The following is a 27,495-nucleotide window of genomic DNA, read 5'->3' on the forward strand; positions in this document are numbered from 1 at the left end:
AGGACCTCCTAGCAAAGAGGGATGAAGGAAGGGAAGAAGGAATGAAGGAAGGACGAATGTGTGTTTTCAAACTTAGAGTTGTGTTTTCCTTGGCAGCAATGCCTGGAATCTGGGACCATTACCATCAAATGGCAACTCTTCTTCGGATAAAGGGGGACCGTTTTCATTTCATGCCGAGCTGGGGAGATTTACTGCTGATTCTGTTTCCTTAGTGCCAGTTACCACTTGCTGCCTGAGGCTGATACTTCATTACTAATACATGGAGGCATTTCCTATTGTTAAAGCGATTTTTGACATTTTTGTTAACCAATCCTAATGCGCTGTGATAGTCAGTACTTGTAATCTTTTCTGATGTGGTCAGAAATCGGGGCTAAAGTCTTTCTAATAACACACCTCTCTCCCTCCGCCCCAGGGGAAGATGGGGTAATTACCCCTGATCAGCCCCCTGGGGGGGCAGAAAGGCCACTAGACAGAAGGGAATAATTTTTCTTTTTTAAAGGGCTGGGAGCCTCCCACCACCACGGGATGGTTATGCCCCACCCAACTGAAGGGGCAACAGTCTTACTGCTCCTCCCCAGGACTAAAGCATCTCATCCCAATTGGCAGCAAGAAGACATCTGACTCTTGGTTGCTAATTTTACATATGGGCCAGGAGAGCTTGGCTAACTCCCAATATCGTCCCACTTGCAACGATGAATGGCTGCACTTTTTGGGGCTTTGGTAGGCTGCTGCCTGGAAAAACCTGCCAGGCCTAGACACTCTTGAAAACTAGAAATCTGGGGAAGTCCAGGGCGGTGTGCTTCACATGCACCCACCCACTATTTTCTTACCCACTATACCGTGCAAACCTCCAACTTTGCTTGTTATGAAGCAATTCCCTACATTTCTCTGATGTAAACGTCCGGAATCCGCAGGAACACATAAGATTCTTACCACCCAGCATTGCCCCACTTGCGTGGCTGGGCATGTGACAACAACAGAGTGGATCCAACTGTGGTCAATAGGAGTCTCAATGAAAGGGCTCTCATTGTCCTTGGCTTGATCTGTTGCAGTCGCCGCACTAGTCCCAGCCACATAAGTGGGCCCGTGTTTTTATAAGCACAGGTGGTGCAATGTTGGGTGGTTGTAATTTTGTGAATTCCTGCTATCCTTGAAGTTTCCATCACAGAAATGTAAGGAAAATGCATGATTTCAGGCAAAGTTAGAGGTTTGCAGGGCATTGTGGTGAAAAAAAAAAAAAACCTAATGGCATCCACACAAGTCACGCCATCCTGGATTCCCCTATGTATCTAGTTTTCAAAATGTACTGTTTGGCTAGATTTCTCTAGGTGCCGGCTCACCTGGGGTCCAAAATCTAGAGCTACCCACAGAGGGTCAGTTTTCGTTGGAAAAAATGTGTTACATCTATGTTGTGTTTTGGGCCATTTCTTGTTGAAGGCAATAGGTCTACCCACACAAATGAGGTACCATTTTTTATTAGAAGACTTGGGGAAATGCGGGTGGAAGGAGGTTTGTGGCTCTCCGCAGATTCCAGAATTTTCCATCACAGATATGTGAGGAAAATGTGTTTTTTCAGTCAAAGTTTGAGGTTTGCAATGGATTCTGAGTAAAAGAATGTGGTGAGAGCCATGCAAGTCAGCCCGCCGTGGATAATCCTAAATGTCTAGTTTTCAAAAATGTACAGGTTGGCTAGGCTTCTCTAGGTGTCAGCTGAGCCAGGGTCCAAAATCTAGAGCTACAGAAAAAGGTAAGTTTTGGGTGGAAAAATTTGGTGGGTCCATGTTGTGTTTTGGGCTGTTTCCTGTTGCAAACAGTAGGCCTGCCCACACAAGTGAGGTACCTTTTTAGCAGGAGACTAGTAGAATATTTGTTATTACCAATTGTATTTCGCTGCATTTGTGCCTTTCAAATGTAAGCAAGTTTGTAAGAAAAAAACATTTTGAAAAAGACCCTCTAAATCACCTACAGATTCAGAGATGTAGAAATAAACACTGCTTATAAACTCTATATCTTGTGCCCATTTCAGAAATAAATACGTTTCCTTGATACCCATTTTTCATTCTGCCTATTTCACTATAAGAATTGATCTATACTCTGTACTCAATAAAAAGCCTTTGTGTGGTACAGTTTAGTTGTTTGCTCTGGGTAAGCTTAGGCTCTTGGAGAACCTACAAACCTATATATCCCTGAAACAAGAAATATCTAGAAGGCCTAGCAGAAAAAGGGTTAAAATTAATTGTTTTCTATTGCCTATTTTTAAAAGATTGCACAAATAACATTATTCAAAACGGAAAATAATCTATTGCGTCACCTGCTGTACGTGGTCATCAGTTTGTCGTAAGGGCTTCTTTGTATCCCTGAGGAAAATAACTTCGTGATCATTCAGACTGTACAAGTGGAGTGACTTTAGAAGATCCGGGAGTTCCAAAAATAGAGCACCCAAATCCTATGAAAAAAATCAGACATACAAAAGGTCATATGCACAAACCGACTTTACAACAGGAGTTAAGAACAGCAGTGATTTAATTAGTAATTGGGTAGGCTGCTGAAAGTTGTGGAGCTCATTGCATACCACTAATTATCATTTGAAAATAACATTTTTCCTTCTTCTTGGAAAAACTGTAAAGCTCCCACCTTTTCAGAGTGAATTTGGGGAAAACGTAAATTGGATTTGGTTTGCTTAGTGCCATTCTTTCACCAAAGTTGAAGAGTTAACATATGTTGAATGGCATTAGTAGTCCAGACAATCTATCTTCTTATCAGTCCTCAAAAAACACATAAGGTAGTCACATAAGTTGTGGTTACAACCCCCTCCCAAAACTATATATAAAATACTGCATTGACATTTAGTTTTCTTTATGCTGCAGTTATATGTCCTCTTCAAAAATATTAAGAAAGAATTCCACTTTGTTGGTATAAGCCCACACCATCAGACGTTTTACCTGAATATGTGCAGCATTAGTGTCTTCAGACAAACTTAGAAAGGTTATCTATAAAAATAAAATGTGTACATTAGAACACGTTGACAAGTAATGTAAAGGCATTATATGTCAACACCACAGACTCATGTTAAAATATAGCAGCTTGCTTTTTATAATATCCTATACATCAACAAAAAAATTACAGGGAACTATTAATCACAATAAATAAAAGCGGTAAGTGTTCTGATCGCACAAACGAAATAAAAAATGTACAACTAATGATAAGCAGCATCTACTCAACACAAGAGAATGATCCACATTTCTTTACGTATTCTTTAATGACTTACTTCTATTGTATTTAAGAATGTTTCAATTAGTATGTTAGTATATATTTTGCTATGTGGTACATATGTTATAAAAGATCACTGTGGAATTTTTTGTTTAGCATGTTAATGCTTACACTTATTTTCTATTTGAGGATATTAGTTAGCTGACTGTAAATGCAGGTTGCCACCAAATTCCTTGGTTTAACTTTTTTTGTTTTAGCATAATGCCAAGTTGGTGCTAATTGGGAAAAGTGGTGGTGTTTCAAGAAAGCGTGGAAAAAGCAAGCAAATCACAACATCTCTCACCTCCTGAGGTCCAGCAAAACAGTGCTTCTACTGTTGTTCATAATGGTAGTGCCCATGAAACAAAATGATATAATCATTTCTTTGATGCTAAGGAATTGGCATATTGGAACAGAAGGCCCTATGCCAAGGATAACACAGTACAGCCGAGTCTGAGAGATTCTTTGAAAAAGGGGGGGGGTGGGAAGGGATCAGAAGAGGTATTGCTGGAAAGCACCACTACACACCAAGGATAACAAAAGCTAAACTAAAATTGATGAACAGGATGGGGGACGGTAACCAGTTACAAAGCATGATACTATGGACCCTTATGAGCTCTGGGGAGGCACAGTGGACTGTTAACCCCAAGTATGCTGTCATAGGCAGCAGCAGGGGTCAGGAAAGCACCATTAAACACCAGGAATTTTAAACTGACTGTCAAGTTGATGAATGAATTAGGGGGCTGGCCAGTCCTGGCATCTACCTGCACCACCTCTTCTCATCTCCCAAGCGCACAAACTCGTTCTGGTTCCCTAGGCTACAGGTGGAGTTGGTGTGCTACCACTTATGGAAGCTCCGGTACACCAGGACCAGAGAGACTTGTATTATGGAAGAAGACAATGCAGCATTAATTACATTTGAATGGAGGGACAAAGTTCGCTCAGTTAGCTTGTGCGTTGGGAAGAAAGAGAGAGAGAGAGAGAGATAGATAGAGAGAGAGAGAGAGAGAGAGAGAGAGAGAGAGAGAGAGAGAGAGAGAGAGAATATTTGTGTGTATGAATACATGTGTGTGGTTACTTGCCCCTGGAATTTCCCACCCTCTGGAACCTAAGACTCATACACCATATTTGTCTGCACTAGTTCTCCTCTGTTTATTTTGCCATTCTATCAAGAATTATTGTGATACCTCTGACAAACTGTGGTAAGCCATGGCTTCTGATGGGCATTCAGGTATAAGGTGGGCATACCAGTTTTTTGCCCACCACTTACATACAGTGGGCATCTCTCATGTTATTATATGAATGTGCATGACAGTCCGGTTCCATGAGGGGGCGTGGTGTGCGGCCAATGGCATGAGAAGCATTGTGCAGAGCTCCCACTGGTGAACCTCCATCCAGTGCCATCCTTCTGCCCATACGCGAGTACAGGGACATAGATTACCTGCGGTGACCCCCACCGACCTCCCAGATGCCTGCCAAAATACCACAGAGAGATGTTTGAGGGGGCTTAAAGGATCGGACACAGGATACATGCGCTGGAGCAGTACAGTCCCAAAATGGTGTGCAGAGGCCACGCCGATTAGATCGTGGCGCTGCTAACAGGGCTGCCCCGCAGTGACACCACTGACAGACTGCAAGACGATTGGCAAAAATATGGTCTATTCTCCTTGAGGGTAAATGGCCACCAACTGGAAAGACTGGGAGAACTGGTATGGGAACCTAGCTGCCTTACGTATTTAGGGTTTTATTAGGGGTAAAAATCTATCATGACAGACAGGACATACTAGACGGGAATGTGGGTTCAGCCATTCGATCACTTAGATGTAGTGCAGAGTTCTGGAAAATGCTCCCATTATCAGTAGCAGGAAGGGTAGCATTACTTATCAGGATTGCCCTCCCTCGACTGTTAAACTTCTTCTTGACTCTTCCTCTATGGATACCTCAAGCTGTGTTTTGGGACCTTGAGTCCTTGCCCACAGGGTTTCTATAAGGTTTTGGCCGGAGAAGAGTGGCCCTAGGTAAGATGCAGCGACCATCAGATGATGGCGGGTTGGTGGTTCTGGAGTTCGAGTCCTACTACTTGGCAGAGCAGCTCCAATGGTACAAACAGAAGATAGCACGCCAGCAGACACAGGACCACGAGGTGGGGCCATTTGTGTCAGAGCTGACTAGCCTTGCAGAGATGCTGCGGTGCACAGGATGCCCCTCGGTGAATGATACACAGGAATTTAAAGTCATACGCCATTCCTGGACCCGATGCCTGCAACAACAAAAAACACACACGAATCGCATACTCCCCAGCATACCTATTAGGTTACTAAGAGCCCTTCCACGCAGCAGAAATTGGGAACGACTGAGCAGGCAGATGCCAAAACAACAAAGGTGGGGGACTCATCCCATTTGAGGAATTCCGGTTGGAGTGTGACCTTCCCTAGGGACATTTCCTACTGCACAGAGCAGTGACAATGGATTTCCAATATCACTGAAGGACTGTAACGACAAAACGCTGCCCTCACAAACTCTGTCAATACACAGTATTGTTGGTGGGCACCATTTAAGCAGTTACATACTTCTATAGTGCAATCAGAGGGGACACAATTCGTCTTCTTGACTCCCTTAAAACAAGAAGGGAGGAAGGTTTAGAGATCCCTATATCAGAAAAAAGGCTGGACTAATATACAGGAACAAGTATCTAAAATATCCAGAAACGCTAAATTTAGATTGATCCGTTACTACATTATCGGGTTTACCCCATTCCGGGGCATATTAACAAATATTTCCATGCAACTGAAGCAGCATGTCCAAAATGGAGGTTGGTGGAGGCCGACCTTAAGCACATGATCTGGGACTGCCCTAACTTGACAGGCTTTTGGGAGGATGTCACAACAGTGATAGTGTCTGCTATCAACAAAGAGGTTCCCCGTTTGATTGACCACTGTATACTCCACTGGTTTCCACACACCTCCAAAACAAAAGCCACAAGCAGATTCCAGGACCTGGCCTTCATCTTAGCCAAGAGGGAAATCACAAAACATTGGAAGTTCCCAATGGGTTCCCGAACCACTGTGTGGCGCAAGGAACTTGATTGTTGGGCTGGATATGAGGGAGAGGTTTTACTCTGACAGGCCCAGGAAAACTTGCGCCCGATAGATGTAGAGGGAGCCTGGGAGGCATTGAGAAACAATTTGAAAGAACTGGAGCCACAATCCCAACTGTCATCTCTAGAGGGATCAGCAATGCTGCCCCGCCCATCACAATGCTGGTTTCATAGCTGTAGCTGGCAGGCTAAATCCTCCCATTCTGCCCACCCACATATTGCAGATCAGTAAAGTAATGTCCCATTCAACGTAGATCCCTGATTAAATGCACAGAACAATGACTAGTCACCCAGTGTTACTGCTGGACTTCACAAGCTTACAAAGTTACGATTCACAGTGGGAGGGGTGGGTCAGAGGTGCTAGAGATGTTTGAAATAAGACTTTACATGGACTGGTACCCCCTATTCGGAGGATGCATCATGATGCTTTCAGTCACCTGCAGGTCTAACTGGAATTGTAACATCTTACCACTGATAAACCTTTCAATAAAATATGTTTTAAAAAACAAGAGTGAGTTTCTATCCATGTCAGCAGCAGGTGTGCTTGAGTACTTGATGACATATGAAGACTACAGCAACAGGACATTGATTTCACACAGTCATAGTTTTGGCCCATTCCTAAGATGCAACAGGACCACATGCACATTTGGGGTACTTTTTAATTGGCAGTAACATGGGAATACAAGAAAAGATTGAATTTCCCATCACATAAATGTAAGGCAATAGATATTTTTTTTAACCATATGTGACCTTCACAGGGCTTTCTGGGTAGGAAAAGGCAGTGGCATCCAGGCAGGTCACACATGCGGGGTACAGTTTTCATTGAGAGAGAAGTAGGTGACAATCCCCACACATTCGGAGTGATTGGTTAACAACACATTTTCTCAAAAAAGAATTCTGCATACTTTCACAAGAGTTCCAGTACTCAACCAGTCCCAGAGATTATGAGGGAGTCCAGAGGAGGAAGCGTGTTTTTATGATTTTTGGGGAAAATGTAGAAGGCTGGAATACTCAGACATTTTTCTATTAGGAAATTGCCCAATTTTTTAACCAATCCGTCCAGAAGCTTCAGCACTAGACAGAATTGTTGTCACTGCCGTGGGTAATTCTGCTGTAGTACTTTTAGTTATAGTTAGAAGGATATAGTTTGTCTTATCTCCCAACATTAATATCTTCTCATCTATAGGAATCAGAGTCCATAATCACCATTGATTCATGTTTGTCAGCCAGATTGGCAGTGATGTTCGGGTTAGATTTAAGTCTTTGCAACGTTGGCTATTTCTCCTTTTTTAAATTATCAACACTCCTTTCTTGTATTTCAAGAAAGGTCACATTCCTCAAGAGCGACTGCTCAAACGTGGCAATCTCATTTCCCAAGGAAGACAGAGAAGATAAAGGGAAAGGTTTTTGTTGCTCTGTAGATAAGGGGGAAAAAAACAGGAGCATCTATACATTGCTTTTGGAAATTATTTGCATAATTTGATATTTCTCATTGTAGGTACAAATGTGATCTTAAATAAAAAATGGAAGGATTGAGGAAGGTAGTTGAGAATCTTTTTTGTCTACTGCACTAAAGTGGTGAAACATGACAAGTTAGTCCCTGCACATGGTTACCACTGGAGCTTTCCTGAAAGTTTACTTTATTGTTTCTGAACTGCACAGTTTATTTTTCACTTGAAACCTTGTGATTGTCACTGAAATTGCCAGGCTTCTAACCCTTTACTACACTGCAATTCTAGAAATATACAAGCATGTTTTTTTCTTGGGATAACTGCTAATTTGAAATGAAAGACATATCTCTATTGAAAATGGTCACAATTACAAGATCTTGCAGGTTATTTCTGCAAGTGAATTTCTGTAGGTAAAACATATCAAGTGAACCAACTGTAGCTTGTCAGGGCATTTACAAAATTAAAAAATCTTCTCTCTGCAATCTGGCAACTGCCTCCCCATATAAGATCAAACAAGCTGGTAAAGCTACATCTTATGAAGACCGTGCCATCCCACCTAACAACATAAAAACAATAATAGGAACAGCTCTTTCACCAATAGATAATACCATCAATTTACCTCTCCTACTAGACACAATCTGGAGTGGATCTAAAATAAAATACAAAGTATAACATCTGAGATGACACCCGTCACTGGTCCCAACTAGGAACTAGGCACATAGGTGGACTGAAAGTGACCTGCTCCTCTTTGGCCCATAGCCATGTGTGGGCCATGGAGAAACAGATCCGTTAAGCATTTGCTGCAGCATCCATCCACTTGGATGCAGGGATTCGGCTCTATGTTATCACACTTGGAAGACAAACAGACGTTGTGCAGGAGGTACTCTGCACCTTTTAGAGGCACTATTGCGAAGTTTGCAGATCCAGTGGGGCAACTCAGGGTAATACATAAGGTGTGAAATCTGAAGGCAAAAGTAACCTTCAGAACCTTACTCCAGGGCAGCCACTAGTGAGTAAAGGCTTTCTCTATATAATATTTGTTTGACTTCATGTTCTTTTCCATTTAATGTTTTTTCAAGGTAGGTTTTATTTTAGTTTGTAACTTGATTATAGTGCTGATGGACATCAGAAAGAATTGCATACTAGAAAAGGAAAAGTTACTTATTTGTAATCATAATATTTTTTTCCATAAGTATGCTCTCTAAACCATCCGCCACATCTCTTTTTATTTATAGGGAGTAACACTATCTAAGTTACTGAAAGGGTACTTTATATCCCGGCAGTGACTTGAGAACCTGTTCTCACCTCACAACTAATCTTCCTAAGGATGAAAAACGTGCAGCGGTTATGGGGCTCTGCTGCTACTATGCACACATGCCAGGTGATTCCAGATACTAAAGAGATCAAGCGTGTACCATACAATTCATTTCCAAGCTGAGGAGATGATTCATCAGCAGATCAGCTACTGCAAATGGATACATGACAGGCATGGCCTAAAGGCGAAGTACTGCAGCATATGCTACCTGAGCAGAAAGAAATCAAACAGCAGGAAAAGGTAAGAAAAGACCAGAAATGACCCAAAGATTCATAAAGCCGAGCTTTTCAAATTGTAGTGGATGTGATCAGCAATGTTCAGAAGAAGAGAACGAATAAGGGAACTGGCAGGAACCTACATTAACAATGGTTCGGAGAATGAGTGTGTGTTTGTGTCTCAGCTGTAGAAAGCTTTGAAAGAACACAGAATATAGAAGTAGATTTTGGAGTTTTCATTTGGTGGCATGGTACTCAAACTGACAATGAGGAAAAGTCACAAATAAAAATAACAGAAAAAAACCTTCTTTTACTAAAAAGGAATAAATAGGAAGCAGATGGCAAAGAATGGATGATGGCCATGGAAAACTCGCTGGAAATATACATGTTTCCTACTACAGGATACAGAGCTCTTAAAGACCACCATGCAAAATGAACAAAGAAGAAACCTGTAACAAAACCCCCATGCTCATGAGTGGTGGAACTGAGTGCTGCTTCCACTGCACTATGGATAAAAAAATATATATATATATGGCATTTTAGCAGCTGGAAGTGAAGGCCCTAGAAGTAATAAAGTGTGATAAGGTAAAATCCATCTTGCCCATTGTGAACACTTATGGAGCAGGTCAACTTGGAAATCATATAGCAGATCACAGTGTCTCAGTGTAATACATTCTATTTGCACAAAGGCGGTCTCTGTAAAGCTCGCTTTTCATTTTAGTAAAATAACCCTTAGTAACTAATACTGTTAAAATACATTGCTCACAGATTTCAGGATCAATTTGCATTTTCTCCATGACGGGACTGAAGATCTATTTTTAGAAGCTTTTCTGAACCGCTAGAAAAATAGACTTCCTCTATTTTGTATAAAATCCTATAACCAACTCTATTTCACTTCCACTTCAGTCAGGCAACAACAGTTGGCTCGAAAGTGTAACCAGAAAAGACCACTTCCAACCAGCCAAAGTACCAAGAAATAAAACATCACGAGAATTCAATTTAAAAAAAAAAAAAAAAAGATTTTTCTTCTGGGTTTTTCTGCAGCTCAGTTACCAGTGGAAGGAACAATGACACCAAGCATGGCACGTTTACCAGAGCTGTTCATGAAAACAATCTAGCATAGGATGAAAGACGTGAATACTGCTACGCTACAAGTCTGTTCTGATAACCTGGACAGATGGTGCGGGTAAATGCACAAAATCTGAAGACTGAAACGTCTTCTGTTCAGTGTGCAGCAAGCAATTATTAGATTTTGGTACTAACTAGATCAAGATCACATTAGAGAACAAGGCTTGGGGAGAGAAGAGGCTGGTGCAAGAACTCTAAAATAACTCCAATAACAGTATGAAAATCAAACGTACAACTTAATGGAGACATCTGAAATAGCTCTGAATGTCTGTGGTCAAACCTCAATAAGACGCTCTTGATCACCGGACTTCACGTATTCACCTCCTGTGACAGCGCACAACTCTTTCCTGCTCTTCAATAATGACTTGACAGACCGAAGAACACCTTCGTTGAAACCCTAGAAGCAATAATTGCATCAAATTAAGGCTGAACTCATTTACAAATTATGTTTCCCTGATCTAGGCCACTGAATTATTTTCCACACATCAATAGCAGAAAAGTCATGTAAACAAAACAACTTTAAATTTTACTTAAAGTCAGTTCCCTTTCTTGCAACAAAAAAAAAAACAGTATTGGCCACAGCAACAGGTTTTTGCAACCAAGAGCCTAGAAAACTTCTTGGTGGCCAGTAAAAGATGGAAAAATGCCATGACAGACATAAGTTTGAAGTCTGCAAGGTCCTTGTTAGTGAAGGTACTAATGATAGAATCGGTAGAGAAGTGGGTGCAAACATCATCAGAGCAGATTTCACTCTCTGGAATATATAATACGTGAAAAAAACCTCACATACATAGAAAAATGCCAGATAAATAATAAAAACATTATTTGTAAAATTGCAACCTACTTCTTTTTTCCACGATGTTCTGGGCTTTGGTTTGACATGTGGGGTCTGGCTGCCAAAGTCCATGATTTTGATGATTCAAACGTTCAGGAGGCTAGAAAGAGAAAACACAAAACAAAAACAAGAGGTCAGTAGCCTTCTTTGAACCTTGTATATTAAGGGGAGGTAGTGAGGGTGAAGCAGCAATGCGGGACTAGAGGGAGGGAGGGAGAAGCAACAATGCGAGATGGGAGGCACAGAGGGGAAAGCAATAATGTGGGAAGGGGGCAACAACGTGGGACAGGAGTGAGGAGGTGCAACAACGTGGGACGGGAGGTAGGGGAAGCAACAATGTGAAACAGCTGGGAGAGGCAACAATGGAAGACAGGAGGGAGGGGGATTCAACAATGTGGGAGGGAAGGAGGGAACAAGCAACAACGAAGGCAAACAACAATGTAACAACACAGAGCACGATGGGGGGATGGAAAATGGCCTGCAAACACATGTACTCACATGAACTGTGGCCTAAAAAAAAAATAAAGTAGTTAGAAAAGTGTGAGCAATGGAGGGACACTGGGCAAGGGAGTACCTCCACTTGCTCCAGGGCAGCAAGTGGAGGTGAAGTGAAGCAAGCACATGCTGTCCAAACAGAAGCAAGGAAATGAGAGGAAGTGAAGCAGGCACAGGCTGATCAAAAAGAAGCAAGGAAATGAGTGACGATGCCAACAACGGTAAGCAATGGGCGGACTCAAAGCCCCCTGCAAGTAAACAAAATGTCTTGCAAGTGACAGCTCATACGCAGTCTCAGGCAAGACCTAAAAAGGACTGCAGCAAACCAAGAACACATAAGGGAACCAAGTTCTTAAGTGCCAAATGGCCAAAAAGACACCCAGGAGAAATGCTTAAAGTCATTTTGTGAGGAAACCCAGGTGAGCCTAATGGGTGCATATATCCAAAAAGCAAACAAAGCTTCCTAAACTTTGAGTGGACAATCACTATCTAAAATGGAAGCCTTTATGGAAAATCAAGCATCAGCAATGCCAGTCTCGCTTACCAGTCCTCATCGAGCAACCCCATTGGCTTTTGACAATACATAAGCAGCTATTTTAAAAGTCTAGAAAGCAATGGAAACATTGCTTTCCATACTTTCCAGGTGGCTGTCGTACTGCATGACAACGCATGTTACATCATCACATGTGCTGGCACAGCATGATGATGACGTAGGAGGCTGGCTCTCTATAGTGTACACAAATTGTGTGCACAGTGCAGAGAGTCTGAGCAACCCCACCTTGGTTTACAGAGGTAAAATCTAGACCACCTAATGCTATATATTTTGTGGTGACAAATGGAAATTGATGGATTAAACCCAGATCTGTGACAGGGTGAATGTTTGATTGGTTCCCCCATTCTGTCCATCATTTGTGTTTGTTTGCTTTTGTCAGCATAAGTGCGCCGGGTATGCCCAGACGTGGATCTCTGTCTCGCCATGCCACTGGATTTAAGCTAGCCTGGCTGATGAAGGGCGATACCCTGAAACCGGTCCCAGGATGCTTGTTTCCGGTCCAGTGAGGATCTGGCCTGGCAGTTCGGGTTGGACTGTTCCCATGGGGAACAGGGTCACTACAGATTTGCATATGGCTGGGTCCAAACTAGGGTGGCATGGTGAACAAAAGAATTGCTGGATTAAACCCAGTTCTGTGAGTGGGGGTGAATGTTTGATTGGTTTCACATTCAGTCCATCATTTTTGTTTGCTAATTTTTGTGGTAGCATAGTCGAACAGTTAGGCCAATCTTGGAGAAGTGCTAAGCATTTGTTGTACTCACAGTATCAATAAATGTGGACACACTCAAAAGAATAACTCGAGACCAATTTACAAAAATACTTCAGATTTTTATAACATTTTTAAGACCATGATCATCAAAATCGGATAAGCACTTTTTAAGTTATTATTTTTCAAAGTTTAGCAAAAATAGTCATTTTGTGCGTAATTACGCACCACAGGAATTAATGTCTTCTGTTTTTAGGTCAAGGGCATCCTGTGGGCCAGTCGGAGAAGTTTGGGCGGTTCTCGGTTCAAGCGGGAGCAGCTGCTGAAAGTCTTGCAGCTAGTGCAGGACAGTCGAGGGGGACCACTTGGAAATGCACTGCACGGCAGATTTCAAGGTGAATGTGCTGGGTCTCCTTGGAGTGTAGAGGTCAAAAGGGGTGGGTGACCCTTAGGGTACATCTGGTTCTCCAATGCAAGAGCCAGGAGACCGGGTGCAGAATGGATAGGTCAGTCAAAATCTGTGCGCAACGGAGCCCTTGGAACCAGAAGGCAGGGGGAGAGTGGTTTGCAGGGCAGCAGGGCCACTCTGTGGGGGAGTGGATGGGGGGGATGGAGGTTTGGGTGCCCAGAAGTCCCTCGACTGGAGCTTGCTTCTAGTCAGAGAGTCCAGAGTGGACTTTTCTTCTGGGTGTCCGGGTTTGAGGGTCCAGTACTTCTGGCTATTGCACGGGTCAGCCACTGGAGGATGCAGTGGCACCAAACTTGGCACACTTGTAGGGTATGTCCTCTGGGTCTGTCGGGTAGAATTTGGTCCAGCTGCTATGTCCGGTTCCTTTATCATCGGCCAGTCATTGAACTGGACTTCATTGGTTTCTACTTCTAGCTTGCAGAGAGTGATGCCTTCACTTTGGAGGGGGCTCTTGGCAATTTTCTAGAAAGTTGGAGGTCCTCTGGGGTTTCTTAAAGTCCATTCGATGTCCAGTCTACCCCTTAGCAGCGACTGTCAAATCCTGGGTGCGGTAGGCAGGGTTTGGTGCCTTTTTCTTGGTGCAGCATGACTGCAGTTCTCCAGCCTTGGGTCTTCTTTGTTGCTGGTCTTCTTGTGTCTGTCAAATTTGATCAGAAGGTCTAGGAAACCCACTAAGTATTATATTCAGGGGGCGTTTAGGGGAGTACCATGTACGGGCCAGTGGTCCATCTACTTTAGGGTGGCTACACCCACTATGTGACCACTTCCTGTGGGCCGAGGTCACATCCTTATCCCTGATTAGCTATTTTCCTACCATGCAAGAAGGAGGAAAATTAAATGGAGAGGTCACCTCGCCTGCAACACCTTGGGGGTGTCCACTTATCCTGGTCATGGTGCATTTTCCCACTGTCGTTACCACCAAAAGTGGGGTTTTGGTATGGGGGCGGCTATCTGCTGCTAGCACCAGGGCTGGGGGTTCAGTTTCAAGGGGAGCAAGCCTTTTGAAGCTTGCAAGCAGGGCTGTGCATATTCCTGGGGGAGGAGGTGTAATACACCTCTGTCCAGGAAGGACTTTGTTTTCTGGACCCAGAGAGCAAAGGCCCTCACCCCAAGGATCCAGAATCTTGTCTGGTGGTAGAAGCCTGGTTAGGACCGTCCTGCAACCATGCCAGGGTTAGTTAGCTTTTGCAGAGGTCACCTCTAAGGTGGCCCCTGGGTACATTTGGCAATAAATCTAATACTTGTACCAGTTTGGGTTTATTGTTCTGAGTTGTTTGATACCAAATAACACTGGGTTTGAAGTGGCTATCATGTAGCTGTGAAACTCGTACTGACCAGTGTCCAGCACATGCATTTAAAATGGCTGTGCATTTACTATGTCCTAGGTTTGGCAAGGACACAGTAGGGTATATTGCTCATACATTATAGTGCATCCTACCTTAAGTCTGGAAGGCCTGCCAGAGGGGTGGGTTACCTATATTGCATGCAGTGTGTTGTGGACAGGTCACACAGGCTGTGTGCCATGTCATGTTTGCATTTTAGGTTATTGGACCAGGACACGCAGCCTGCAATGGCAGTGCTGAGAACATTTGGATATAGGGTCCCAGACGGTGGCACAATCTGTGCTGCTGCCCTCTGGGGCCTAGCCTTAGTACCCCAGTACCATTTACTAGGGACTTATAGTGGCAGCTAAAGGTGTTGACAATTGTGGCAATGCATCCTAACAGTTTTGGGAAAGAGATCTGGCCCTGGGAATCTGTTTAGCAGGGGCCCAGGGCACTTAAAATTTGAAACCACATCATATACCAGGCAAAAAGTGGGGGGCTAACCATGTCAAAAGAGGCCAGACTAAACGCATGTTGCGTTATGCAAAGGGGTGGCCATATCAAATGTATAAAAAGCTATTTTTTCAATGCTTTTTAGGTTTCAAACATAGCTGCTCACGGACTCAGAGCATTAGGAGGATGGGAGAATACTTCCAAGCGATCGTCAAAGCCATCCTCTGGCAGGCTGACGAGTGGCACAGAGAAGCAAGGGTACGCTCATCAAGCATTGTAAGTTTAATGGATTTAATGATGAGGAAGCAATATGTATCAGAGTTATTAAAGGATGCCTGTCAGATTCATTCAGACGACGAATGCTGAGAGGAATTCTTAGACTGGAGCGAGTTCTCATAGCTGCCAAAGCTGAAGAGCGTGCCGATGGAACGATGCTGATCGATATTGGTCAATTTCAACATAAAAGACTAAGTTTTGGTGTGCCATAAGCTGCAGAGATTTTTTCAAGATGTCACTCAACGTATCATACAGCCTGTCATGAATGCTTTTAACTATAGTGATGACATTTTAGTCTTCACAGCTACGCAGAAGGATCACCGAAAAAGCTCTCAAGCAAGTGTGTTGTTTACTGGTTGATGCAAGTTTAACCTTTTTGAATGATGAGAAATGTGAATTAAATGAAACAAAACTAAAGTTCTTTGGTCATATCTTTTCTGATGGAGGTAGGTCACCAGATCCTGCTAAATTGCAAGCGATGTCAACTGCAAATCCCCCACAAGAAGTCTCCATGTTACGTTCATTCCTTGGCATGGGCAGTTACTTTTCCAGATACATACAAGACTTTGCCACTGTAAGTGCTCCATTGAGACACTTGCCGAAAAATAATGTTTTGTTTTATTCATCATGTAAATGCGAGCAAAGCTTTAACAGAATCAAACAAACTATTGAGAAGGCTACTGTAATGGCATATTTTGATTTAAAGCCCCATACGGAAATTCTTCTTCATGCTAGCCAAGTCAGGCAGGGATGTGGAATTCCTATCGCCCGACGCCCGGGACATCTTGTTTGGGGTCAAGGGCAACAAGATTTTATGTTTACTTTGTCCTTGGGACAAGTAGACCCAACCCTCTGCAGCACAAACCCTTTGGCTGCCTGTTTACAGAGAGTGGAACTCTCTGCAGTTGAGGTAATGTGTTTCCAAGAGATAATGCTGTTCGAACTTGTATTTATGGTTCATTATTTGAAAACCTTCATTATTAGGGTGAGTGCTGTAAATAAATGTTTTAATGTCACACTTCACTACTGACGTTGGTTCCAGTACAAAAAAAAAAAAACGTGTATACACATGTTTGAAAAGTTTAGGCTATGAGGCTAAGTATAATGCTCCCAGAATGCTCTCCGATTATATGCAAATGAAGTGTCATTTAGTAAAATGTTTTGATGCATGCTAGTATTTCTCAAAAATATTTCTAATGGAAAATCAGTGTAACCATTTTCAACACGATTATGGGAAGCATGAAAATAAACAAACACTGACAAAGCCAACTGATCTGACATATTTTTATAAGTCTTTTAGTTTCATCAATGCGTGTCTTGTTTTGACATGGCTTTTGTAACACTTTATTGTTGTGGGAGCTACCAGGTCCTCAACATTGTAACAAACACTGGCAAAAAAAAAAAATAACGTTTTTGAACTCTAAAAGCACATGTTGCCACCAGTGGCATAACAAAGGACCCGCAGCCGCCCTCCAGGGGGCCCCTTCAGCACAGCACCTGCCCTGAGTGAGTCTGGAGAGGGGGCTCCTCCATGTTCTTTGCAAAGGGGCACCCTCCAGTTTCATTAAGTCACTGATTGCCACTGTAGTTCCTGACACTGAACAAAACTACTTTGTGTGCCAATATGCTCCTTGTGGAAGAGAAGAATGCGATCACTCACAGTAAAGCCAGCCGAAAGAGAGAGAAATAGAAGTTTAATAAAAACAAAATATCATTGTTAACACCAGACCTAATTAGGGACCAAGACCCACATGTAGGTAGCTTTTTGCATGTCGCAAACAGCGACTTTCGCTGTTTGCGACGTGCAAAAAGTACATTGCGATGCACAAACCCAGTTTTGCGATTCAGTAACCTGGTTACCGAATCGCAAAACGGGTTTGTGACTCGCAATTAGGAAGGGGTGTTCCCTTCCTAATTGCGACTCGCAGTGCAATGTAGGATTGTTTTGCGAATGCGGGCGCAAACCAATCTCAGTTTGCACCCATTTCAAATGGGTGCTAACACTTTCACCAAAGGGAAGGGGTCCCTCTGGGACCCCTTCCCCATTGTGAATGTCACTGTAAACATTTTTTCAGAGCAGGCAGTGGTCCTGCGGACCACTGCCTGCTCTGAACAAATGAAACGAAAACGTTTCATTTTTCGTTTTTATAATGCATCTCGTTTTCCTTTAAGGAAAACGGGCTGCATTACAAAAAAAAAAAAAACTGCTTTATTGAAAAGCAGTCACAGACATGGTGGTCTGCTGTCTCCAGCAGGCCACCATCCCTGTGAGGCCGCCATTCGCAAGGGGGTCGCAAATTGCGACCCACCTCATGATTATTCATGAGGTGAGCATTTGAGAAGCCCTTGCGAATCACAGATGGTGTCAGGGACACCATCCTACATTCGGATTTGCGACTCGCAATTTGCGGGTCACAAATCTGAACCTACCTACATGTGGCCCCAAATTCTTAAAGAAAGTCACAAAAGTGCACCCATGGTATATGTCGTATCCCTATAAAATATTTGTGAACTGTATTTTAGCATGGGTAAATACGCATGTGTAGATTTGCTCATGTGAAAATCTATTGAGCATTTGCAAGTTCATTTTCCCTCCAGCCACTTTCTTCCCAACCCTGGAAGAAGTTCTAATTCTGCCATTGTCAGGAGTAAATGTCCAACCTTTCTTATTATGGGAAAATATTAGAGAGAAGCTAGTGAAAATCTTTAAAACATGCAGGTTAGTAGGTTTGCAGACTCAAAGGCATTCCAGCCCTGGAACTATTGCTTACTGCTTCCTCCAGCCCCAGTATGCAGATCTGCAGAAAGGTGGAAAAATAAGGAAATTGCTACAGTAGGGATTGAAACTGCTAGTATTCAAGCCCTACTATGGTAGTAGCCCTGGCATAATCAGAGAGGCTATTATCAGAGCTCTTACATAATGAGATTGCTGCTATAATTTGGCGCCACACTACATGGCACCAAAGGGACAAGTAGATCTTTTTACAGGACAAGTAGATTTGAGAAGCAACCTGTCCCGTGGACAAGTAGATATTTTAATAAATTCCACACCCCTGTCAGGTTAGGCACAATCCTTGTACTACACAGAAGACACCCAAATGCTCAAAAACATATTTTGGCATATGCAAGCAAACTTTTCCCGTAAACTGAACGTGCTTATTTGCAACCTGTAAAAGAAAGTTTAGAAGTGGTGTGGGCTTATGAACATTTGTACGTGTTCTGACATGGAAAGCCTTTTACACTTGGACCAACACAAGATCAAGTATTAAGGAAGAAACCCGTACCAAAGACTTGGATCGCAAAAAGAAAATGAAGGCCTATGCAGACAAGCAACAACATGCAAAAGACATTGTTTTCACAAGAGGAGATCGAGTGCTTGCCCGCCAACTGAGAAAACGTCAGTCTGATGCGCTATTTAATGCTGAGCCATTCCATTTCATGACAAGCAAAGGATACATGGTGACTGCCCAATGTCCTGGGAAATCCATTACGCAAGATTCCTCACATTTCAAACATGTGGCTCACCATTTGTCAGATACAGATGTCAAAGTAGAGACTGGTTCACAACAATTAAAAAAAAACAGACTGCTGTTGCTCCTGCATTGGCAACGCAGATCATAGACACTCCTATTGCCAGTTCCCAGTTTCTGAAGACACGATCGGGACGAGTAATCCGAGTGCCACAGAGGCTCATCAAGCTATGATTGTGTAAAAATGTGTAAAAAATATATATATATATATTTTTTTTTTTATTTAACAGCGGGGCAGATGTATGTACTGTTGTGTGGGTTATGAATGACGGAAAACTTGCCAGCAAATATCTATACATCTTCATACTCTTACATATGCGAGAGGGGTAGTGGTTTTGATAAAATAAGGGATTCAGTTTCATCACCTGCACACAAAGACAGATACGCATAGTAGATATGTGATCGTGCAAGTGATACTTGTGGGCACGCATGTCACTGTGGTCAACACGTATAGGCCAAATGTAGACTTCTCTTCCTTTTACCATTCTGTTTGGTCTGTTGTGACTGCACTCTACCCGAAGATCTTACTGTGGGATGGTGATCTGAGTATAGTATTGAACCCCGGCACTAGACATATTTTTGGTCTAATTCAGATGGAACGGCTCAGCTACTACCTGAAACATAATTATAATTTGCTGGATATACTGTTGTTCCGCAGCCAATCACAACTAGGGGGTACATACATATCCATTGTCCCGGACGTGGTCTATGTTGGACTATTGGATAGCATCTAAAGTACCACAAAGGAAATAGATGTTTGTCATCTACTAAGAACAATGTCAGATTCTACCCCGGTATTACACAAGCTGCATGTCCCAGATATGGCGGTGCCCTCTACGATGTGGAGGCTGTCACCTGAGGAGTTAAGAGACATAGGCCCTAATTAAGACTTCGGCAGACGAAAAAGGCCATCTGCCGAAGTCCCAGTCAGGATACTTCCAGTGTTGTCCCCTTCCTGCGGCCCCTATTACGAGTTTCCCGTTAGCTCAGTGGGCGCAAACAAAATTTCCCTGCTGGCTCAGAGGGAAACAGCCCACAACATTGACAATGTTGCGGTGCGTAGGGTGCACCAGCACCCTTTGCGCTTTTCTGCTAAGCAGACCGTGAAAAGCGCAACGGGGCTGGCCATGGGAGCCCCTGCACTGCCCATACCGCTATGGCCATAATTGTGGATGTAGGACCGCCACATTGGTGGCAGACCAACCGCCACCCCGGCCCTGGCGATATTAAGACCGCCAGGGTCGTAATGAGGGGCATAGTGTTTTGGCACAAGATCAGCCTAAAAATCCAGGAATATTTTAAGGTAAATATAGATTCCATGCCAGAGATGAGCACAGTGTGGGAAGCATTTAAAACTGATTTGTGTGGCATGTATCTCCAAATGTAGTGGCATGCTGTGCTTACTTAGAACCCTTATGTCCACACTTGTGTGTGATATTAAAGGCATTTAAAAGGTTTGGTGATCTACCTCAGACTCAACCATAATAGAACAGATAAGGGGGAAGATCTCAGAATAAAATGAAGTGGCAACATGTGAGGTGCAGTTCCTGTGCACATATGCAGCGCATATAAACAGTGAGGGTGAGTGCCCAGTGAAAGCTTTGGTGTAATTGCGGTAGAAGTCCTAGGCTGCCAACAATATTACATGTATACAAAATGGTGGCAGCAGCATTAAACTGGAAGACAAGATTAAGCAGAACTTTCATTCTTACCTCACCAACCTCTATGCATCCAAATTCTGTTGAGGCACAGAGAGAATAGAAGATAATTTAGATGACAGTGCACCGGCCTGGGTGGATGCCTCTAAACAGGAGCACCTGTGCCGGCCCATCACAGTAGAGAAAATAATTATGGTGATCAAAAGCCTCCCATCTGGTAAAGCTCCTGGGCCTGATGGCTTGCCAACCAAATTTTACATGGAGTATTAAAGGTATATGAAGAGTCACGTACAAAGCATCGCCTTCCCTCAGCTATGTGGGAGTCCATGTTGATTGTGCTGCTCAGGCCAGGCAAACCACTTGAAAATCATGAGTCTTCTGACTAGGTTACCTAAGCTAGCTCAGCCGGACTAAGTAGGCTTTGCATCTGGCCAAGTCACGCAACATAATCTATGTACATTATTTGCACTACTGCATAGACTGAAGCAGAGATTCATGCAGCAGAAAGTGCTCGTGTAATCTTGTTATCTTATACAGATAAGACTGGGAAAACAACAAGGCTCCCCACTGTCCCCACTTCTCTTTGTTCCTATGCTGGAACCTCTAGCTTCCAAACTGCAACAGCAATACTCACAATGTGCCATAAAATATACGTTACAATCAGTCCTGATATCCCTGTACGCAGAAGATAAAACAGTATATATTGATTATTCAGAGACAAACCTTACACACATTCTGAGAGACATCATAGGATCAGGGGTCTATCCGGGATAGCTATAAATTGGTCAACGTCAGTAATGTTCCTTTTCACAGTCTGAAATATGTGTCATAATTCCCACTGGAATTGTGCGAGTCTTCAGGTAAATACTTAAGCACAGGGATCAATAGGGATAAAAAGACTATAATAAAAGGAGAACTATGGCGCAGCGATTGTCAGATTGGAAGAGAAAAATAGATTGCTGTACAAAATTTCTAATGTGAATGGCTGGTAATACAGAATTGTGTAAAGTGATAATCCTTCCTCAAATGCTATATTATTTTATTTATATCACAATCCCTCTCACCATGGTTCTGCCATCACCCCCTCCCCCCAATCACTGAGCTCACATCTGAAGATATTGATTGGTCTGGGCAAACAACCAACCAAGGTTAAGATGGGAAATACTGACCTCAGCGTATGAGAGTTTGCAGCCCCGAACAAAGAGCTAAACTATTACTGTGCACAAGCATGCTATGCATTTTACTGGGGCCACCATCATTTTTACCATTACAGGATCACCCTGGACTACTCCTAGCTAGCCAACCCCAAAAAAATGCAAAGATCAATAATCCAAACATCACTACCTGGGGCGATCTATTCCAAGAGGGATTATTCACAGGCATAAATATATTTTCTGCACCCCAGAAAGAACACCATCAGACATATTTTTAAACCAGCGCCTGAGGGCTATGTCCAGATCATTCAAGACTTGCTTCCTTTAGGAACCGTTAACTTCCCAAATATATGCTGCAAGCAACAACATGCCTGTGAGTGTAACAGGCTCTAAAGCAAAGTCGGAAAGTAGGTTACAAACTGCATTATTGGACAAAGACTCGTAACACTGCTGCACTGAAATGTCATTGCTCACACTGACTAACAGGCTTTGAGTGATACATTTTAGATACCTCCATACTTTACGTCACACACCACTAGGCATACAAAACGAGCCTGACTGATCACTCATGTTGTATGAGATGCCGGATGGTTGCCCTGGCATACAGGACTATAGAAGCAGAGTTAATAACGCGCTCTCAGAATTACATGGGTGTCTGATTTGAGAAAACGGAGGAAGTTGACAGAAATGGCACCCCTGTTAACTAAAGATGGTTATCTAATTTCTGGGGCACAGGCGAGCTCCGACTAAGAAAATGTGGTTATCAGATTTACAGTGGAATGAGCAATTGGAAACATATGCTAACCCGCAGCCGCCCAAGTCCAGACCGAAAGATACATAGGCTCAGTACCAGAGTATTTGTTTACTATGAGGACTGATGCTCACTCACCAGCCTCACCTTCCATTCTAGCTGGCTCCCCCAGCAGACCCAGCTATCAAAGAACACAGAAGATGAAGCCAATCAATTAATTGATCAGCTCCATGTTTTTCTCTGCTAAATACCTATTGCTCCAGTGACCACAACTACAGCACTCCATGGTGGGGTGGATGCTGTAACAACTTGCTGAGAGAACAAGTGGGGAAATGATATTGTGTTTGAAACTACGTTATATATAATAATAATAATATGTGAACAATAAAGCGATTTGTGACTGTGTTGGGTTCGGTTACTCTAGGTTCTGCACAAAATTCAATAAAATAAAAACAAATCACTGAGCAAGTAAAATGGATTTGTGAGTCAATTGTCTGACATCCTTTGTGAGCTGCAAGTTACAAGTTTGAATATGACGTGGCAAACACAGCCATCCATTCTTCGGGTCTGTAAACTGAGATCCATTAAACTGGTTACTATTGACTAACCTTATTCACAGTGCATAATAAAAGCAAAAGCACAACCTGAACCATCTTGTTAAAAACACAAACCATTATTAAAGTGCCCTTTCTGCTTGTGGAAACGGCCAAAACAAAAAACAGTTTGAGCTATCTGCAATTTCTAAATACGTCCAGGAACACACACATGAAAAGAATAACAACTACTTACATAACGCTTACATCAGGAAACTGTTGTATAATGTAGATTAGTTTAATATCATGCTGAAGTTTGTCAGGGTATGGACATGCAAGAGTTACTGGGGAAGAGAGTGAGAGTTCGCTCAACCCAAGGCCTGCGAAAAAACCCTACTCAAAAAACCTGAAATGATTCAGTTTTATTTCCTCTGCGATTCAATCCTGAGATTTCAGAGGGCCTGGGCGCTTTTTCTATAGTTTTTAACACCACAAAGGCTTTGGGGGTAGTAATCAAATTCTATCCATGCTTATGGGAAAAAAGAAAGCATATATTTTATAAAGGGGAGAGGCAGACTAATGACCAAAATCAACCTATCCAAACAGATTTTGGAAGAGAGATTGGCCCAACAGAGGATCAACTAATAAAGTAACATTAAAAGCAGTGTTTACAGAATGTGTGGCATAACTCATGAACCTGCCACGCAGACGTCTTATGAGGGAACATGATGTAAACAATGTCAGAGGTTTGAATGGCTCCAACTGCATGTGAATGAATCCTCTCTAGGAGGGAGTCCATTAACTCTGGGCACAGAGCCACAAGAGACCCCCTTAGGCCTTCAACATGTAGTTGGTCATATCTCAGCACAGTCTTGCCACTTGTCACAGTTCCTGTCTGAGGACCAAAACCTTACAGTCCTTTTCAGGTAAAACATAAGGCATCTAACAAAGTCATCTCAAATTCAGAATCAGATTACAAACTCATCATGCTTTCCAAACTGAAGACCTATGTTTGAGAATCAGTCAGTACAGCTGTTCAAGATCTCACAAAGACAAACACAGCAAACTATTTGCACACCAACACAGAGAAACCACAGCACTCAATAACACTTGGTATGGTAGATCCAAAAAGAAAAAGTCACGTAGATATCAGTCCATTGTCAACTTTATTGACTGACAGATGTCAGTCTTCTTGCAGAGTTGTTCAACATTACCACTATTGCGACAGATGAATCAATCCTGACTTTGCCAAGACATACATAAACAGCCAAATTGTACATGAACAGTCAACACGTGTTTCGCCACACCATGTGGCTTTCTTAGGGAAATAAGTATATAAGTAGAGAAATGCGGCAACTGTAAGCATACATATAATCACACAGGTCAAAAACTTCTCAAAATGTCGCCAAGTGACATTTCCGTAATGCGGCCATGCTTATTTAAGGACTCGCAATATAAGGACTAGGACGTATCATGGTCCCAGTCCCAGTGTGACTGATATCATTCCTGCTCTGAATCATTGACATGATTTGCATCCTTGGAACTTCAATTACTGGACGTGTGTTGACTCTACCATGAAGATGAACGCATACAGGATTTTGGATATTGAGAACAGTTATTTGATCTGTATGAGATATATAGGCTTACAATTGCAGCATTTCTCTACTTATCGCCATGAGAAAGTCACATGGTGTGACGAAACACGTGTTGGCTGTTCATGTACGATTTGGCTGTTTATGTACAACTTGACAAATTAAGGATTGATTAATCTGTCGCAATAGTGGTGATGTTGACAACTCTGCAAGAAGACAATCAATAAAGTTGACAATGGACTGAGATCTATGTGACTTTTCCTGTCTGGATATATCATTCCAAGCATTATTGAGTGCTGTGGTTTCGTTGTGTTGCTGTGCGTTGTATGTGCTCTGTGAAAGTACATGTTTAGATGCCCTGGGGTAGTAGAGCACAGATAACCATCCAGCACCAAGTTCAAACTGTACAAACATTACTATTGCTATTTGAAACTCATAGGATGTGCAGTTGAATACACCACTGCCACCTTTGGTTCATTTTGCTTGCACAACAAACTATTTGTTAGCATCCCTGAATCACATTAGACTCACCTGGAGAGCATACTGATGAATCACGTTACTCACAAGGTTTAAGAGAATCTTAGCCAGTCTCGAAGGACAGCACTAGATCCCTCTGCAAGCTCACATCAACTTAAAAAAATCCAGCATAACCTAGAGAGCTGTAAACTTGTATCTCCAAAGCATCAGCAAATAAAACTACCATACCTCCAGACATCTTCATCCGAATTCCACAGAACCTTCTGAATTTGGACAACCATAAAGAATGGTCACTGTTTAGGTTTACCTAAACAGTGACAGATTTACATTCCCATTTTCTTCCATGCATATCGTTGTTCTGGGTTTAGTTATACTCATTTCTTTACTTTGCAAGTTATTTTTAAATCAGAGTGGGAATATAAATGGAATCTCTGGTCATTCCCTTGTTCCCTTCACTGTGACAGTGCGGTTTAGCTAATCTCATGGAAATGCTCAGAATCGCCTTCATTTCAGAGGGAGAAGCTTCCCTAGCAGGAGAAGCACACCTTATCAGTACTGAAGACATTAGAACTCCCTATTTCCCCGGGTACATCACATGTAACACTTCCGGGAATATGAAAAAAGGGGTGTGCAGGTTAATAATGTGCTTTCCTTTAACCTGGACCAGTGCACATGCTGCACAAAAGCTCTGCTTTTCTGTGAAGCAATTTACAAACGTGAATTGTGAATCTATAGTAATGGCTAGAGATCTACGAGTATGCCTACTAGAGAAGGCTTCCTCCGGGAAAAAGTGCAACAGCAAAGCTCGAGCCAACAATCTACACTAGGACGTTCAAACTGTTCCTTCAACTTAATAATGAAGAGTTTCAGTATTTTAGCTTATGAATTGTGATTTTCATGAGTTTCCCAGCTCACTCGTCTTCCTGAATTAATAATCACCGTATGACATGGAAACATTCGGTTTCTACCGTAGGGTTGTCAGTGGCAGGGAACAGTGCTATACACCTACTCTGTTGTTAAAACAGCATCTGGGTCAAAGGCATCCTACTCCAAGATCACTTTTAGCCTTCACAGTTGACTTTGATCATTTTACGGAGTAACCAAGTAACTTGTTAAAAAATAAAGCATGTTGTAAACATTTTAATGGCGCAGTGGGTGAAGTATTGATTCTCTATATCATCACAATATTTACATCACTCATGAAATGATCAGTATCCCATACTTTGCCTATTTCTGGAGATGTGTTTTCACTCCTATGAAACAGATTTTTGAATGTTTTGCTCTTTCTAAGAATATATGCGGATGTTTACTTTCCTTAACATTGTGATAATTATTTGACCCATCATGCACTTTACAAGACAGTCGAGGGTTTAAAGACTTCCCTGCAACATTTTAGTGTGCAGTTGATTGCTGACCACGGTGATATTAAATGCACATATGCTGGAAGCACGACAGCTTTAATCAAAGCTGCAATGTCACAGAGATGTACGACATCCTGGCGTGCCAGTGTTTCTGTAGAAGAGGTGCAACCGGCAACTTGTGGGTGATGATCCATTTAGCCTTGCATCCCAATAGCAGCAATAACCGAAAAACACCCCTGTTGCCAGGCTGCAATTTACTATGGAACTTTAAAGCTTTTCGTTTTTAGTCACAAACCATACTGATGAATTACACACAAAAAAAAAAAAAGTGGTTCGTGCAAAGAAACGTCAAAACAACTTTTGAATATCAACCATCAAAGCATGTTCTGCTCATGGTGACACACTATAGTGTAATGTCTGTTTTTTAAGGCTGTACACCAAAAGATATGTATTCGGAAAAAAAGACGCCCATATTTACGTACACTATTATGTGTGCTGCGGGTTTGTTTTTCGTGCGACTCAAGATTAAAGCCACATGATTTCCGTTACCACATTAATACTGCGTTCATCCTCTTAAAAAACAGGCACAGCTGCTTCAGACACATGTCACAGGCAATGCACGCTCACCAGAAATGACACAGCTAAATGTCATCCAAGCTGGAGTATATAAGCATGTAGTCCCATGCTAGGCAATTAAGATGCCACTGTGGAATTAACACTATTTTTGGCACACCTTCGTTCTGTACGCTGTTCCGACTGCCAAACCTTGCGTCAATCACTGCCTAGAGAGACAGTCGGTTGCTATTTTTTTTTTTTTTTTTTAGAGATTATATATAACAAAGCTGCTTGCAAATGAACAAATCATGTTTAAG

General features: G+C 42.5%; 1 protein-coding gene across 4 annotated transcripts in view; it reads right to left on the reverse strand.

Moving 5' to 3' along the window:
- Positions 1–27,495, reverse strand: part of AKAP11 (A-kinase anchoring protein 11) — a 235,493-nt gene that overhangs the window by 140,167 nt on the left and 67,831 nt on the right. For all 4 annotated transcript variants that reach the window (XM_069205425.1, XM_069205423.1, XM_069205426.1 and 1 more), the window contains exons 3-6: positions 11,300–11,390; positions 10,736–10,852; positions 2,943–2,990; positions 2,312–2,446 (exon numbers count right to left, since the gene is read on the reverse strand). In XM_069205425.1, the coding sequence (XP_069061526.1) occupies positions 2,312–2,446; positions 2,943–2,990; positions 10,736–10,852; positions 11,300–11,362 (363 nt within the window). In that variant the 5' untranslated portion in view covers positions 11,363–11,390. The remainder of the gene's footprint in view (positions 1–2,311; positions 2,447–2,942; positions 2,991–10,735; positions 10,853–11,299; positions 11,391–27,495) is intronic.

Source organism: Pleurodeles waltl, chromosome 8 (genome assembly GCF_031143425.1).
Source record: "Pleurodeles waltl isolate 20211129_DDA chromosome 8, aPleWal1.hap1.20221129, whole genome shotgun sequence".
Classification (NCBI taxonomy): Eukaryota; Metazoa; Chordata; class Amphibia; order Caudata; family Salamandridae; genus Pleurodeles; species Pleurodeles waltl.